Source organism: Babylonia areolata, chromosome 1 (genome assembly GCF_041734735.1).
Source record: "Babylonia areolata isolate BAREFJ2019XMU chromosome 1, ASM4173473v1, whole genome shotgun sequence".
Lineage (NCBI taxonomy): Eukaryota > Metazoa > Mollusca > Gastropoda > Neogastropoda > Buccinidae > Babylonia > Babylonia areolata.
In genome coordinates, this window is record NC_134876.1 from 177,678 (window position 1) to 196,229 (window position 18,552).

General features: G+C 43.0%; 1 protein-coding gene across 3 annotated transcripts in view; it reads left to right on the forward strand.

The window, feature by feature from the left end:
- The first annotated feature begins 1,808 nt into the window (after positions 1 to 1,808).
- The window catches only part of LOC143294680 (uncharacterized), a 29,944-nt gene continuing 13,200 nt past the window's right edge, over positions 1,809 to 18,552 (forward strand). For all 3 annotated transcript variants that reach the window (XM_076606112.1, XM_076606276.1, XM_076606200.1), the window contains exons 1-3: positions 1,809 to 2,048; positions 11,006 to 15,357; positions 16,505 to 16,715. In XM_076606112.1, coding sequence (XP_076462227.1) covers positions 1,997 to 2,048; positions 11,006 to 15,357; positions 16,505 to 16,715 — 4,615 coding nt within the window. In that variant the 5' untranslated portion in view covers positions 1,809 to 1,996. The remainder of the gene's footprint in view (positions 2,049 to 11,005; positions 15,358 to 16,504; positions 16,716 to 18,552) is intronic.

Consider the following 18,552-nt stretch of genomic DNA (forward strand, 5'->3'; position numbering starts at 1 on the left):
ATTGAGAGAGGACAATAAACTGGCCTCCCTTGTGCAGCAGGAATGTCCATTCAGTACTGAACTCCGTGAAAGGGCTACTGAGGCCACTCTCCCTCAGACCACTTGGCTTATACTTCTGAGCTACTGGGGACCCAACTCAGTGTGCCATCCCTCCCTACCCCCCCCCCCCCCCCCCCCCACACACACACACACACCTCCCCACCCCCGACCCCATCATTTTCAAAATAACAGCAGATCTCGTGTAGTATATCATCCGCGAATGAGCCGTACCACGCACGATTTGACAGTGAGTTTCAGTTACAAACAAGCGTGAGCTATAAAGGATCGACTGGACGATTCCTCAAAATTCTTACCTATTCATAAAAGCTTGGACGAGTAAACACTTTGGCAACTAACTGATTGAAGAAAAAAGAAGGGGCAGTTTAAAAGCCTCACAACTTGTTTCGTCTGCTCCAATTCTGCTACTTCTACAAGGGCAACAGACAGAAAACTTTATTTGTCTCACTCACAAACATGTCTCGCTGAGATCCAATCTCCTCAGTCTTCTTCTTTTTCTTCTTTTTTTCAGACACTGAGGTGTAGCCAATAGCCAGTCAAATTGCTTATCACATGACCTTGAATGGTCACGTGTTTACATGTTTCTTCATCACTGCCCGCGTCGATTGATTACACTGCATCTTCTACATATCTTAAAAATGAGACGCATTCGTCGCAATTACTCAGCCGCGAAAATACTGAGGTCCAACAATTTCCGATTCATGCAAATCATATGAGCTGGACGGCGTAAAACTTCATCGTGATATCATTCAAGAAACGTTCCACTATCAACTGGGGGGGCATCAGGAAACAAAATTAAGGACAATTATCTCAGTGTTTTTCAGCCTCTGTTTCTTTACTGATCAACTCCGGCCGCTAGACCCAAACAACAAATTGCAACTTCCGGCGACATTTTTCAAGTCCGAAGTGCCAGTCCCTTCTTGATTTTCAACAGAAAATGGAGGGAAGGAAAAAGCCTAAATAATTAGTTTATTCCTATTGACCACCAATTCATCCTGGAACGTTCCTTGGACCATGATATGGTGAAATTTCGCGTAAAACCCCCATTCATTTCATGCCCACCTCATAGGATCTAACCCAATTTCAAAATCTAAAAGTCCCGAAGATTGAGTGTGGCTGCCCACATGGCAGGGTAAAAACGGGCATACACGTAAAATTGAGCCTGCTCGTGTAATATGCAAGTGAACGCGGGGAGGGGTTGCAGCCCACGAACCAAGAAAAAGAAACTCTAAATTATGAGATAATTATACTTGTTATGTTCAACTGATACGATGAGTTAAACTGGTGCGCACTTGTGGACGTGGACAGAACAATTATAGTCTTCTTCCATATGACCACCATTATTTTGCAGTGAAGAGGATAGTTGAAATTCAAAGACTTCTTGGCATTCGCCCGTGAAGTCACGTCTTTCCATGTTTGAGTTATTAATAGTTTTTGCTGCAAAGCAACGTATTCATGGCAACTGTTTTAAAAATAATATATCCAACACAAACATAAAATCGATTGTTTCCCCTTGTCTGCGAAGGGAGCGCAGCCATATTTTCAACAGCCTTAACCAATCAACGATATGCTTAGTTGTGTTTCCCAGCTCTCTGTGCGGCTCTCCCATGTCCTCTCCCATGCGCATGTTCAAGTCCGCCTTCATGAACGACTAGCCAATCAAATTCGTTCTCACTCTGCTCACATGATAAATCTGTGTCATTGTTGAATATACATAAGAAATTTCATCCAATCGGATTTAAGAACAAGACTGTCGTCGAAGACTGACTCCCATATTTTGGAAATCGCCTTGATTCCCAACCGAAGTTGACATTGTCCAGTGCTTAATGTGTTTTTGGATGGTTCTGATTCAAAATCTAGTTACTTTGACTGCTGTAATACAGTTAATTCTCTCCTGCAGGTTACTTTGCAAACATATTAGTTGAGCTGTGCCCAGCACATGTGCCCGTTGTTCCACTCGACTAAATATAAAATGGCGGAGGAAGGGAAAGGTTGGTCAAACATGTATTACTTCACATTGGATATACTGTTGTTTTGCATCATACTCGTCTCGTTCCTGTTATATCGTGCCAAACGCCATTGAAATATCAGTATTGCGTTATGAAAAATTAAAGCTTGCAAAATAAATTTCTCACAAAGAAACGTGCATGAAAAACCCCAGATTGGGTTATATCATGGCAACACGAAAAATCTCCAGCCTCACTTTCTTTTCTTTTTCTTCTTCTTCTTTTTTTAACACAGGCGAGGCTTTCTGCACGGAACAAAACGAATCAGTTTAACACACGCGCGGTTCAATCATTGTGTAAAGTTGTGTTTAGGATGGAAAATACAGCTGATTTCAGTTATTGAAAAAAAGATCTCGTTGGAGGCTATTTACTTCAACTGTTTGCGCACGCGTGCATTGTTGTTGTGTTGTTTTTTGTTTTGAATTTTTGGGGGGGGTGTGTGTGTGCGCGCGCGCGCGCGCGTGTGTGTGTGTGCACCTGTGTGACCGTTGACACATTGTGCTTCACGATGCCGAAGTTGGTTCGATCGCGCTTCTGTTCTGTCACCTTGCACCCGTCAAGTAAACACAGGTCACGGGTTGTGTTACTCCGTGCCGTATATCGCTGCCTCACCAACTGTTCATACCTCTCACACCTTATTTGTACCATTTGGAAAAAAACAACAACACTTGTCATTGAACCAAACGATTAACAGACGAGAGGCATGGACACACTGATATCGTCAGTTTGATTGTGTGATGTGTTCGTGTGTGACAGTTTGCACGACCGTGTGTGTGTATTTTCGTGTGCGTATGATTTTGTGTGCATGAGATGTTTGTGGTAATTTAATGATGACAGTGACATGATTGTGTGTATCATGGTGCTTAGCTGAGAATAATTCCACAGAATTTCATGAGTTGTGCACAGTACATTCAGTTACGTTCATGCTCTTCAGTATGCTGGTAATGGTTGATGCATGATGTGGGAATACATCTAAAATTATATGATGAATAGTAAAGAGTTTTCTAAACCCAATGAACACTAACATGTATGAATTACACTAACAGTTAAGGATCTTCTGCGTGTACACTGTGTAATAGACGTGTTCACTTAAAGGGGGTTCAGACTTGCTTGTCAGCACATCAGTTGGAGTATGCACTCACACTCTCCCAGACTTACGCAAATTCTCACATTTACACAGTATTTATATCATATGGAATAACAGTAGGGACGAGATTGAGTGATGGTGGAAAAAAAGTGAGTAAAATATTCCAAATTATTGAATTCATCAGTATGTACAGATGCTTATGGGACATTCATAGGCTTCAGTCTTCCCCCCACCCCTCCCTTACCCCCCCACCCCACACTATGCATGCACACACTACACACTTTCACTCACTCACCATGTACACGGAAAGTATACAATCAGAAAAGATTGAGTTGGGTGGAAGAAAGAAAATAGTAAAGTAAACAATAACATATATATAATATATATACATTTGTATACACAGATGGGACACACACACACTGGGACACACACACACACACACACACACACTCATACAGATTGTCACATTTGCATGAGACTTAGGTTGGGCTTTCCACTTTAGCAAAGTGAAATAAGGAAATTTTCATTATCATAGAATGCATCATTGCAGTGCATTAATCAAGATAAAGAGATATGATTATGAATGTTATTGACACACAGAAATGTAGTCTGTTTGATCTGAGAGTGTTTTCTGTGTGTGTTACTGATGCTCTCATCAGTTTCTTACGAATAATAGCACATTGAAGATTTTTCAGTATCATGCAGCTGAAGATTTTTGTGAGTGGCAAATGTATGGGCCATGCAGTTACAGTTTCTTGCTGTGCTGCACCATTTTGGCAAGTACTGTCATTTGTTATGTTGAGACAAGGTTGTGTGATTTCACATACTCACACATACCACCACTTTCCCACAGATGCACTCACTTCCTGTCCCTGTTTTAGTTCAGGATGTTTGCAGGATTGAATGTCAGCTGTGTGCGATACATAGCACGGACCCACCAAAAGATGAGATAATGTGCATAGTACACTTGACAGCAACTAGTTTAATTCATAATGAGAAAACAAGATTTATTATTGATATGGTTGTAGATAGTATGATACAAATTTTGAATATGATTGAAAATTCATTGTAAATTTATAGTAAATCTGGTGAGGCAAAGGTAACAGAAAATTAAATGATAAAATGATGATAACATTTTTTTCTGTAATTTAAATAACTAAGTTTTAAATCTTTTTTTTTTTGCATGGTACTCCTTTTGCTACTTCTGGTTGCAGTGTTTTAACTTTTATTTATTATTACTGTCATGCATTCAACCCAGTATCATATGAGTATGTTTTGCTTTTTGATTTTTCAGCCTTTGCTATGTTTATCATTATGTCTGCATCAGAATTGGGGCTGAGAGACCGTGAAACATTGTGTGGTGTGAATGATGAGCTTTTGGATGCACATATAATTTCCTGTTGGATTAACAAAGGTATATATTGTAATTTGTATTATTCAGTTGTGCAGGTATTGATTATTGTTTGGTTTTGCCTCTCTCTTAACAAATTATTATCATTATTAAAAGATATTTCTTGAGTATGTACAGCACTCCATGTTTTACAACAATTTTTTTTTTAAGGCATAAAAATAAAACTATCTAGAGCACAAGTTGAGTTACACACATTCCTATCTTTAAAATATGGATATACTTGTATCCACGTGTGCATGCACACACAGAACATGTGGATGTTTGCACGCAGACTCACTCACACACACACACACACACACACACACACACACACACACACACACACACATTTCATAGAATAATATATAAGGTGTGATAGAGAACAAACATTAACAGCGGTTCGCAGGCACAAAAAGAATGGATTAAGATGTGTGCACACACATACATAGAGTAAGCATATGAAGACTGAACAAAATGTGCTTAGTGACACCTGACAGGTTCTGGATGCTCTTGCATGCACGGTCTTTTAGTCTTTCAAGTTGCATGCAAAAGTATCCACACAGTATGCTTAACAATTATACACATATACATATATTTACAAATTATATATGACATAATATGTGTTCACTGAATGATGTGACTTGTCTTTTAGATCCTTTCCAGTGTCGCATATAATAGGGGTGTTGAAGACGCCTCTTACACTTTTTAACATGGTCTCTTAGTACCTTCAAGATTCAAAGGCCTATATTAGGATTTTATTTGTATATTTCTCCAGTGCTTTTAACACTGTTGAACCCTTTGTACTTCTTCAGCGCTTGATATGTAATAGGACTGAATGTAAATTCAAACATTGTTCTCTGGATTTATGTTGTTTTTTAAAGGATACACCACAGTGTGTTTGTTACACCCTGTCAGATGAGATCATGCTCAACACTGGGGCTTCACAGGGGTGTGTCCTGTTTCCCACTCTGTTTTCCAAGATCTATACCGATCATATGAGATGCCAGACTATTTTTACATCTTTTAAAATTTGCAGACAGCATGGATCTGGTGGGTTTTTTAAAAGAAGAAGACTTTTTAACCATATATTTTACTCTGCCTTCTGTTCTAAATGGATATTGTAAAGTCAGCTGTTTAAAAATCAGTTCCGTAAGACAAAAGAAAATGTAATGATAGATGGAAGAAACATTACACTTTTGTTCCTGTAAAACTAAATGATCATGTGGAAGTTGTGTCTTGTTTTAAATATGTAGGTACAGTAGTTGACAAGCTTTTTAAAAAAAATTTTTTATTGAGCACTCAGATATGATTGTCAAAAAAGCCCTTCAATGTTTATACCTGCTGAGGAAGTTTGCATATCATTCAATTAAGTCAACAATTAAGTCAAGAAATACAGCAAAATGTATAGCAGTCTTATTGAAAGCATTTTAATGTTTGATACCGTTTGTTGGTATGGAATTCTTAGCATGAAAAACAGAGGATGGCTAGCTCATATTATGAACATCACGTGCAAAATTATTGATACTAAGCAACTCTCCTTGGCTGATTTGTACCATCAAATCAAGCACTGAAGCAGAAGACTGTTCAAATTGCTGATGACTGCCCTCATTCTCTGTGTTCCTGTTTTGAACTGCTGCCATCAGGCCAGGGGTATAAATTGCCACTTCCAAAGAAAAATTAATTTTAGATATATTCCCACAGCACTGTCTTCAATGCACTGAAACAACATAGCTGTTTACTATAGTATACATCTGATTTGCACATCTTGTCATTTAGTCATACTCACACTCACAGTGGTTTACATTTTACTTTTATTGGCATGTCTGAGTTTCATTTAGCTATTATGTGGCTAAATTTAGTTGATCAGTATATTTAATCATTCAGTATTTACTTCTAAACGGAATATTTGTTTTAATGTTGACTTGTTTACAAATTTAGTTGATCAGTATATTTAATCATTCAGTATTTATTTCTAAACGGAATATTTGTTTTAATGTTGACTTGTTTACATACTTACATTGTTGCCTTGTGTGTGTGTGTGTGTGCACGCGCACGCATGCGTGTGTGTGTGTGTGCGCACATGCATACACACTCACACATTCATTCATTTTGCCCATCGCTCCTGGTGGAGCATAGGCCATCGACGACCCCTCGCCATCGTACTCTGTTCTGGGCTGTTCTGGCCATTCCAGTCCAGTTGGTCCCTTGCTGCTTCAGCTTGGCCTCGGTATCTCGCCTCCAGCTGTTGCGAGGCCAGCCTCTCTTCCTCTTTCCCTGCAGGTTCCAGGTCAGGGCTTGGCGTGTGATGCTGGAAGCTGGCTTCCTGAGGGTGTGTCCGATCCAGCCCCACTTCCTCCACAGTATCTGCTTGGCCACTGGTTCCTGTCCTGCTCACTCCGCAGATCTTCCTGTCCTGCTCACTCCCGCAAATCTTCGTTTCGGATCTTCTCCTGCCATCGGATCTTGTAGATGTGCTTCAGACAGGTGTTGAAGAATGTCTGAATCTTCTGCTGCATCATCTGTGTTGTCCGCCATGTCTCGCATCCGTAGAGCAGAATTCACTTCACATTGGAGTTGAAGATGCAGAGTTTGGTTTTCATACTGATTGCTGCAGATGCCCAGATGTTCTTGAGCATGATGAAAGCTGTTCTTGCCTTGCCGATTCTGGCTGTGACGTCTCGGTCCGTGCCTCCCTGTCGGTCAACCACGCTTCCTGAGTAGACGAAAGACTCCACCTCCCTGATGGGCTCTCCACCGACTGTGACTGGAGTGTTGGCAGTGGTGTTGATCTTCATCAGCTCGGTCTTCTTCTTGATCTTGAGCCCTGTCCTGGCTGACGTGGTCTCCAGGCGAGTGGTCTTGTCCTGCATCTGGCTGTGGTTGTGTGACAGGAGCGCCAGGTCATCAGCGAAGTCGAGATCGTCCAGCTGTGTCCAGAGTGTCCACTGTATACTGTTGTTCCTGCCTGTTGTAGTGGTCTTCATGATCCAGTCAGTGACCAGGAGGAAGAGAAATGGTGACAGCAGGCATCCTTGACGAACTCCGGTCTTCACCTCGAAACTTTCGGACAGCTGGCCTGCGTGGGCAATCCTGCAGCTCATGTCCTGGTAGTTGCACCGGATGAGGGAGATGATTTTCTCTGGGACTCAGTAGTGCCTCAGCAGCTTCCACAGCGTCTCTCTGTCCACACTGTCGAAGGCCTTCTCATAATCTATGAAGTTGATGTAGAGGGTGAGTTCCACTCCAGCGACTGCTTCACGATGATGCGTAGGTTGACGATCTGGTTGGCACAGGATTTGTTCCGCCGGAAGCCTGCCTGTTGGTCTCAGAGCTTGGGGTTGATGGCCTCTTTCATCCTTTCCAGTAGAACCCTGTTGAGAACCTTGCCTGGCGTTGACAGGAGCATGATCCCTCGGTAGTTGCTGCAGTCCCTGAGGTCTCCTTTTTTCGGCAGCTTGATGACGATTCCTTCTTTCCACTGGGCTGGTACCACCTCCTTCTCCCAGATCTTGCTGAAGAGGCTGTATAGCATGTTGACAGCTGTTTCCGTGTCTGCTTTGATGGCTTCTGCTGGTATCTCATATGGCCCTGCAGCCTTCCCATTTCTCAGTCATGAAGGCCTTCTTGATCTCTACCTTTGAGGGTTTGTCGCAGCTGATGGGCAGTTCTGTCTATGCAGGTGGAATGTCTGGTGGTGCGTCAGGGGCGGGGCGGTTCAGCAGCTCCCTGAAGTGTTCTGCCCATCGTTTCAGCTGTTCCTCGGTTGTTGTCAGTGGGTTCCTGTTCTTATCCTTCACTGGCTTGTCTGTCTGCTGGAACTTGCCCGTCAACTTCTTGGTCACCAGGTACAGGTCCTTCAGGTTCCCCTGTCCAGCTGCTGCCTCTGCTTGACTGGCCATGTCATTGATGTATTCCCTCTTGTCCTTCTTGATGCTCCTCTTTACATCTCTGTCCGCTGCTGTGTACTCTTCCTGTGCCTTTGCCTTAGTTGCTCTTGTTCTGCTCGTGTTAGCAAAGTTTTCCTCTCTTTCCTTGTTTCCAGTTTGTGGATGGTGTTGGCAGAGATCCATTCCTTGTGTTGAGTTTTCTTCTTGCCAAGGACCTCTTCACATGTGTCGTGCCAGAGCTTCTTGCTGTGTTCCCACTGTGTCTTGATGTCCATCTCACGGTCTTCTATCAGCTCTTGTAGTGGCTGGAACCTGTTGGAAAGGCTGATCTGGAATGCTGCTTGTGTGTCCTTGTTTCTGAGCAGTCCAACATTGTACCTTGTTTGTGTGTTGTTTGCGTTGGTGAATCTCTTGAGGCGAAGTCTCACTGTCGTTGTAAGAAGGTGGTGGTCTGATGACACATCAGTTCCTCTCATCACTCGTACATCCTGCCATGATCTCCTGAATTTGCGGCTAATGCAGATGTGGTTGATCTGGTTCTCTGTGGCGTGGTTCGGGGATCTCCATGTGGCCTTGTGGATGCGCTTGTGTGGGAAGATACTTCCTCCTATCACCAGCTGGTTCAGGGCGCACAGGTCTGCAAAGCGCTCACCATTCTCATTCATCTGTCCCAGTCCGTGTGTCCCCATGGTGTCCTCGTAGCCGGTGTTGTCCCTTCCGATCTTGGCATTGAAATCTCCCATCAGTAGGGTTATGTCTTTGGCTCCTCTTCTGTCTATCACTGTCTGTAGTTGTTGGTAGAAGTCATCTTTCTTCTCTTCTTCCGCATCATTGGTGAGAGCATAGCACTGGATGATATTCAGCCTGATGTCATTCTTCATGGTGGTAAACTTGGCTGTGATGATGCAGGAGTTGACAGGTTCCCAGCCGATAGTGCCCCCTGTGCCTCCGGTGCCAGCATCAGGGCCACACCCTCAGTGTGGGGGGCTCCATCCTCTGTGTGTCCTGAATACAGCAGTTGCTCTCCAGATGAAAGTCTCATCTGTCCTGACAGTAGCCACCTTGTCTCACTCAATCCTAGCACTCCAATCTTGTAGTTTTTCATCTCTCTCGCTACTTGGATGGTTCTTCCTGCTTCATACATCGTCCTGATGTTCCATGTGGCTACTCGCGTTGTTGTCCTGGGTGTCAGAAAGGGAGTCAGCCTTGCAGCTTCCTTTCGGCTTTCACTGCACTGCGTCATAAGTCTCCGGGATGGAGACCCTTCCTTGCCCAGGTGAATGTTTTGGTTCTTTGTCGTCGATGCTTCTGTAACTGGTCTTTTTTACAGGCAGGGTAGTTAACCCTACGCAAACCCCTTTATCCTCCGGGCGAGGTGTTCCTGCCTTAGTCGCCTCTTACGACATGCATGGCAGGGCAGTGGGTCTATTCTATCAGTGCCCAACCCACAGGGCATACACACTCACACACCCACTCACATTATGCACACGCATGCACACACACATTTGTTTTGATGTTGTTTAGTTTATTGCTGTTGTACGGCAGTATCATGAGTAAGTGAGCATTTTCTGAGTCAGGTGGATGTGTGTTCATAATACTACTGGAAATGTTTAGTACTTTTTGTGTGTCATTAACCTGATTAAGAAGAAAAAACAACAACAAAACTATGACAACAGACTGGCTGTTGATCGCACACCGTTTTTGTGTCATTAACTCTTTCCGGACGAAGGAATGGAATAGCATTCTCCGAAAATAAAATTCCATCATGCGCTGTACACATGATTTTGTGATTAGCCAAGCAGAGTGCGCTATTCTGGGTCACTCCACAATCGAATAGTATGATTGGTTAGTCTGGGATGTGTGGCCTGTCTCGCACACACGCTGACAAAGTCACTGACCGGTCGTCTGCTCGCGTGCCAGCCTGTTAGCAAAGCGGCCTCTTCTCAGAATGTTGTGAAGCGAACAAGGCAGTGATGGCAATGTTTTAGGGTTGCCGAAGTACTTGAAATGCTACAAACTGAAGGGTCGGACATTGAAGAGGTGGATGGTGATGAAGAAGAAAGCGAATTTAATGCAGAAAGCGAGCATGGGTATGGTGATTCGGGTGAAAAATTGGCAGTATTTTCTACATATGGCAAAACTGTAAAAATAAGATGAGAAATTTGATATTTTTTTTATATGTAATAGCTCAATACGTAATAAACCAGTTCTAAAAGTTTCATTTTCTTACACAGTATTTTGTATTTTTTGTAATTTTTTTCCAAACCCCTACAAATGGGCCGTCTGTGGGGAAAAGCAAGGGAGAAAACTTGTTGTCCCGAGTGAGTTAACTTGATTAAGAAGAAGAAGAAAAAAAACAAAAAAAAAAAAACAAACACCCAAAATGGCAGGTGCCTCAAACATACAGCCTACTTTTATGTATCTTGTACAGTAGTCACCAAACACCACAACAGGGATTTTGGGGAGGCAGAGGGGAAATCTTTGTTTTTCTGTTTGTTTTATCATTATGTTGAGTGGTTTTACTTTGATTAATGCCGATTGCTATTTTCTGACTATCTTTTTTGAATGTTTTTAACAGATGGAAGCGACTGCATTACGCACTCTTGCTTGCTGTGTGGTCAGAAGCTTGGAACAAAAGAAGCTCTACAGCAACATAGTGAGACATGTAAGGTGGATTCTGTTGCACTGCAGATTAAAAGGGAACCTGAAGAAGAGACATCAGGAATCAAAGAATCTGGAAATGATACTTCTACAAAAGGGTCTCCAGGGAAGCTGATTGAATCCACTGACAAGTCTGCTTGTGTAGAAGCTTTTGGTAAGAAGCAGGTCACTTCAGACACATGTACTTCTTCACAAGCAAGTACTTCTTGCATTAAGATCAAGACTGAACCATGTGATGCCATACCTAGCACAACAGACTGCTCACAGAATGTTGTACAACAACCATTCACACACACACAGATGGCTGGACAAGGACTGAATCTGATGCCTCAGCCATTGTCAGCCAGTCCATTGGTATTCTGCTCACCACAGATATCAGAAACAACTTCTATTCAGACATCTCAACCCATGCAGGTTTCTCAAGTAAGGTTTCCTGTGCAGCTAACACTCTCACCCAAATACCATGAAGCAAGTAAAAATAAGACAGCATTTGAGCTTCTTCGTCAGCGTTTCCGGGGTAAAAACAAAGCCACTCCGACCACCTCGACAGTGAGGAGCATACTTCCCAAAGCAATAGCTGTAAGCTGTGATGAAGCTGCAAATGGTAAATCTGATGGAACTACGGGCAAAGGTGATGACAATGTACCAAGAATAGAAAAAGTTTACTACACATCCAAGGCAGACTGTGATCCTGTTGGACAGATCAAAATAGCTGAGAATGCTTTCCATCCCCCACCTCTCTCCAAAGAGTTTAAACTGGTTCACTCAAAACAGAAGCTTGCTAAGAGTCATAACGCTGATAAAATTAAACAGTTATCAGAGCCTGCAGTACAGTCCAGTACAGCTTCTGGTTTGGCTACTTCTGTCGTAAAGTCCCAGTGTCAAGCTGGTCCAGTGGTTACTGTATCAGGTGTTCAGCCTCAGCAGAGCATTTCTCATTCAATGCAGCTGTCACAGAGGCTTCAGTGTTTGCCACAAAATGTTCCACAGACACCACCAGCTCTGATCCCTGCTCCTCTGGGTTTGGCTCCCACCCCACAAGGCATGCTTCCCTGTTCACAGTTTACTAATATGCCGAGTCTTTTACAGAATAATAATATGGTCCAGCAGTTTCTTCCTCCTCCGAGTCTGGTTGTTTTTCAGCCAGCCCAAAGAAACATTGTTCAAAATCCAGTGATACCGTTATTGACACCACAGCCGCCTGCCTGTGGTGTTAATGTGTTGCCATCCCACTCATCCTCTGTACTCTTGCCTGCTTGCACGGCAGTCACCACTGCTCCGTCTGACTTGACACCACAGACTATTTGCTCCACGACCTCTGCCATCACAGTCAGCAAACATTCACACGCAGGGACTTCAGAAAGTAGAAAGATTCCAGCTTCTTCACCAGCCACCTCTTCAGTACAGAAAGCTGTCACAGAACAGAAACTGGCTGCACCTGTTCCGCTGCCTGTTGCCACTTTACCACAGGTGATTGGAGGAGGGATCAGTCCAGCTCAGTCACCTCAGGTGGCACAAAATGTTCTCCCGAACCAGGCGACTAAAGTGGTGTGGTTACCCTGCGGTGTTAGTACAAGCAGTCCTCAAAATTTGATTCAGTTTCCGTCACCAATGACAGCCAATCCATTACTGATGCCAGGGACAGCATTAGCACCAGCAAGTCAGCCAACACCTTCTTCAGTACCGGGGAGTGTAAATGTTGCTGCCAATGTTGTTAAACAGAACCCACAGTCCAACATTGTCCTTCTGCCACCAGTGACGCCCCAAGGACACATACTGAATGGAATTCGCATTGAAGGTCCACTTAAAGTGCCACCAAGTACAGACGCTCCTAGAATCATTCATGTTGACACACGGAAAGGTATTCAGAGTGTTGGAGTACAAACTGGTTGGGAGACAGTGCAGACCACTAGGACTGTCAAAACAAAAAAAACAAATGAAGACTCCTCTGCAGGAAAAACAGTATCTGTTGATCCGGGGAAAAAATCTGGGATGGTGTTGATTCAACCAAAAGATAGCAGTATGAATGTCAATGTGTCTCAAGATGCATCGTGGCTTACTCTCAAGTTCCAGGTTGAAGGCAGCAAGGTGGATCACCACACTGCAGCACAGGTGGTAGTGTTGACAGAGTATAAAGTGTCACAGATTGCCAAAATGGTTCTTTTTGGAACTGTCCGCGAGCACTCTCCAGTGATCCTTGATGATGGACGACCCTTTCTTCCAGTTGTTTATACTGGGCCATATATTCCAAAAGACCCGAAAACATTTGTAAGAAAGAAAGATGCAAATTTGCCAGTGTCTGAGAAAGCTGATATACTTGTGAGTGATGTGTTTGAAAAAATGGACAAGTCAGTGAGTGCTGAAAATTTGGATGGTCTGAAAGGTACAGGAAACAGTGACAGTGTCATTCAGACTGTCAAACTGCTTGGGAAAGTTGTGTGGCTTTTTCTGGATTATGATGGCCCCAAAATTTTGTGGAAGCTGGAACCCGGTAAAGGTCATATGTTGGCTCTGCCTCTGGAGCGGAAGTTGCCTGAGGAAGTGTTAAATGAGATCAGAATTATGCTTCTGAAGTATAGGTTGAAAATCCCACCACACCTTGACCCATTCTGTCCTAAACTGTTCTCTTCTACACAGGCAATGAAATCAGATGAAAAAGCAAATGCTAGCACTCGGCTTTTTACACTAAAAAATGCCAGTCCAAACTCCCGGCGATGTATTCAGAGGCTGCCCAAGTCATCACAAAAGAAGGCAAAAGGGACATCAAAGCTACCTGGGACCTCAAGAAAGAGAAGAAGAAAGGCAAAGTTGCAACAACCAAAACGAGGTCTACAACAACACAAAAGAGTGAAGTCGTCATCCCCACAGCTGATTGTTAGGGAAAGAGCTGATGTGATCCAGCGAGCTTTAGAAGCTGTCGTGTGTGTGCAAAGACTTCCACTCACTGAGTCACTTCAGCAGCAGCTGAGAGTTCTGTCCAGGTTAAAGAATGGTGACGGACAAATGCAGTCTCTGGAGTGCATCAGAACAAAGAGCCCTGTTAAAGCAGAACACAGTGAGACAGTGCAGGGAATGAGAGGTGACAATGCCCAAACTATGGCACCCCTGGAGGCACATGAAGAAAACCAGATGCTTAAAAGAAATTCAGAAGACGATTTCGAAAAGAAATGCCCAGAGCAAGAAAATCCAAAAGAGCAAAACTTCAACTCAGTGATAACTGACAAAAAAGTTCTGTGTGAAAACGATGAAAATACTGATTCTGTTTCGGACTTTGGACCAGAATCGAATCTGACAAGTGGAACAGGCAAACTACATGATCAGCAAGATTTTGAAGATCCACAACAGAGAGAAGAAACAAAATTGTTTGACACCTTTGAAGAGCAGATGCATGCAAAGAGGAGAAATAGGAAGAGGCCTGCTGTGGATTCAGGTGTGGAGAGACCAGAGTCTGGAAGCAGTGAACTGTCTGGGAAAGAGGTGCGAAGAAGTTACAGAATCTTATGCAGACCAAAAACTGACTACAAATTAAAGGAACATAGATATGATTATTTGGAGGAGAATGGTGAAGTACTTACTGAAGTCAAAATGGGAGATGCACCTAGAAAAGCACAAAGGAAAACAGATTCAAACCCAGTGGTAGAATCCAAACGGACTGTTCCATATTTTGTCAAAGGCTACCGGCGTTCAGGTTTTGATGTTTATATTGATAAAGGTGCTAGCTTAGAGGAGGAACATGGAACACATGATGACAATCCTGATCAGGACATGGAGGGAAGTGATGATTCTCTTACTGATGAACAGTTCTTGAAGGTACATTCACGTCATGTAAAAGAACTGGTCTTGAAGAAAGCCAAAGCGTTACCAGATTCCAAGAAGAGGGTTGAAGGTCACGTCTTATACCTGTGTGTTATCTGTGGGTCTTTCCAGAGTTTATCCATGAATGAGATAACTGGCCATTTGAAAGAGCATTACAGTGGAGAACTTAATTGTCAAACATGCGACTTCCGAGCAGCCTACAAGCAGGAGTTGATGGAACATGAGGCTTTGGAGCACACAGGGAAGCCTTTGTACCACTGTGATGTGTGCAGCACATCATTCTTCAGCAAGGCGGTGTTCCTGAACCATGTGAAGCGTCACAAAACCAGCACTTCTTGCAAGACCTGCAGTGTGTCCTTTCCCTCAAAGCAGGCTCTGCAGGTTCATGAGGAAGCGCAAAAGAAGATGTTTGTCTGCCACATGTGCTTCACACAGTTCAAGAATGAAAGCACAGTGAGTAACTGAAAAGCTATTGCAATGTCATTGAAGGGATTGTTTCTGTTTGCTTTTAATTTATGATTTTTTTTTAATTGTAAAAAAAAAAAGAAGAAACTATAGACTACTAGATCAGTAGATGTCAGGTTTTCTTGTTCATCACTTTATTCATTATGCAGCCATGGCTCACCCACATCTCTGACAGTGACAGACTGTCACAAATTTTACATGCACACACACACACACACACACACACACAGAGAGTCACATACACACACACACACACACACAGTCACATACGCACACAAAGTCACATACACACACACACACACACACACAGAGTCACACACACACACACACACAGTCACACACACACACACACACACACACACAGAGTCACACACACACACACACACAGTCACACACACACACACACACACACACACACACACACAGTCACATACACACACACACAGTCACATACACAGTCACATACACACACACACAGTCACATACACACAGGAAGTGAAACACGCACATGCTCTCTCTCTCTCCCCCTCTCTCCATCCCACCCTCCCTCCCATCCCTTGTCATTTTAGTACATTTCCCATAAACTGTGACAGAGCCTCTGTAGGTAGCCCTTATTTCTTCTGACCTTAATGACAGGATACAGAAGAGGATACATGTCTGTTACTGGTTATGTACTGTGCAGGTTTGTGATGCAGGTGATAGACAGTTTCTGTTATTTGATTAGCAAGGGACTAAAACAAGTTGACATACATAGTTTCAGTTGATAGTTGCAGTCATATGATGGGACTTCATTGTTGGCCAAGCAAAGGTACTGCCTCTGTTGTGTGGAGGAATTTTGTTAAATTCCCTGTCACACATACTGGTAATTGTACACACATTGATGTATTAATTTTCACATTTGAATGTTATCATTTACAATGCAGGAGAGGAGAGAGATGGGGGTTGAATGGTGAGTTGGGGTATAACCGGGTATAGGTATGGTGGAATCAAAAATGAATATTTTAAATAAATATTGAAGTACAATTACAGAAAATTACATAATGGACTTTGTAAAAAAAAAAAAAAAAAGTGGTTGGTGATTTGCAGGCTTTGACGCTTCCTTGAAACTGAAACTGCATAATGTTTTTGTTGCCAGACACGGTTGCATTACAAATACTGCTTGAATGGCTACCAGTGCTGCCTCTGTTACGTCAAGAAGACCACAGTCCCTGACTTGACTAGTCACATGGAAGAGGAACACAGCCACCATGGCCCGCTTCATATTTGCAGCTTTGAACACTGTGGTGCTACTTTTCTGACCAAGGAGGAACTTGGAAGTCATACATCTGAACATGTACCAACATTATGTGAGTAGTTTCCTCAATCCTACCTACCTGTTGTTTGTTTATGTTTTTGTTTTCTTTTTTTTTCTGTAAATTACCTCCCATTTCCCCATCTTCATACCATTATGTGTCTGTTAACAACAGTTTTGGGGCCGGTAATAGCTTATTTGGTAGAGGGCTGGTTCAGGAGTGTTACCATTATGTGTTTGTTAACATCAGTTTGGGGGCGGTAATAGCTTATTTGGTAGAGTGCTGGTTCAGGAGTGTTACCATTATGTGTCTGTTAACAACAGTTTGGGGGTGGTAATAGCTTATTTGGTAGAGTGCTGGTTCAGGGGTGTTACCATTATGTGTCTGTTAACAACAGTTTGGGGGCGGTAATAGCTTATTTGGTAGAGTGCTGGTTCAGGAGTGTTACCATTATGTGTCTGTTAACAACAGTTTGGGGGCGGTAATAGCTTATTTGTTAGAGGGCTGGTTCAGGGGTGTTACCATTATGTGTCTGTTAACAACAGTTTGGGGGCGGTAATAGCTTATTTGGTAGAGGGCTGGTTCAGGGGTGTTACCATTATGTGTCTGTTAACAACAGTTTGGGGGTGGTAATAGCTTATTTGGTAGAGTGCTGGTTCAGGAGTGTTACCATTATGTGTCTGTTAACAACAGTTTGGGGGCGGTAATAGCTTATTTGGTAGAGGGCTGGTTCAGGGGTGTTACCATTATGTGTCTGTTAACAACAGTTTGGGGGTGGTAATAGCTTATTTGGTAGAGTGCTGGTTCAGGGGTGTTACCATTATGTGTCTGTTAACAACAGTTTGGGGGCGGTAATAGCTTATTTGGTAGAGGGCTGGTTCAGGAGTGTTACCATTATGTGTCTGTTAACAACAGTTTGGGGGTGGTAATAGCTTATTTGGTAGAGTGCTGGTTCAGGAGTGTTACCATTATGTGTCTGTTAACAACAGTTTTGGGGCGGTAATAGCTTATTTGGTAGAGTGCTGGTTCAGGGGTGTTACCATTATGTGTCTGTTAACAACAGTTTGGGGGCGGTAATAGCTTATTTGGTAGAGTGCTGGTTCAGGGGTGTTACCATTATGTGTCTGTTAACAACAGTTTGGGGGCGGTAATAGCTTATTTGGTAGAGGGCTGGTTCAGGGGTGTTACCATTATGTGTCTGTTAACAACAGTTTGGGGGTGGTAATAGCTTATTTGGTAGAGTGCTGGTTCAGGGGTGTTACCATTATGTGTCTGTTAACAACAGTTTGGGGGCGGTAATAGCTTATTTGGTAGAGTGCTGGTTCAGGGGTGTTACCATTATGTGTCTGTTAACAACAGTTTGGGGGCGGTAATAGCTTATTTGGTAGAGGGCTGGTTCAGGAGTGTTTTTCCCTGAGTCAAAGTTGATTCTGTCCATTCCTACATGAGCACAAGTCAAGAATGAAAACCAAGGTTTTGTGTACAAATGCATGCAGAACATCTTGCGCACACAGTAAGTCCTGTCACCATCTTTCAGAAGGTCAGTTTAACTTGCTGTAGGTTGATGGTATGGATGATTCAGTCATATTCACAAAGTTTGCATCATCCCTAAAGATGGAATATCTGCCTTCATGATGGGATTCAGATAGTCACATACACAAAAAATCCCACCAGAAAAACTTCTACCACTCCCACTCCCTCCAAAATACCCTCAGTCCCCTGCTCCCCAATGTAGCAGATTCTTCAACATGAAGTTGGATGCCTGTCATAGTATTTTTATAAACCAAAAAGGAGAGAAAAATAACTTGTCCATCATTTAGTGCATGCCTCTTGTCTTATAATCGATCATGCCTCATCTGTCAGGAAAACTGATCAAGTTTGAGTTGGCTTG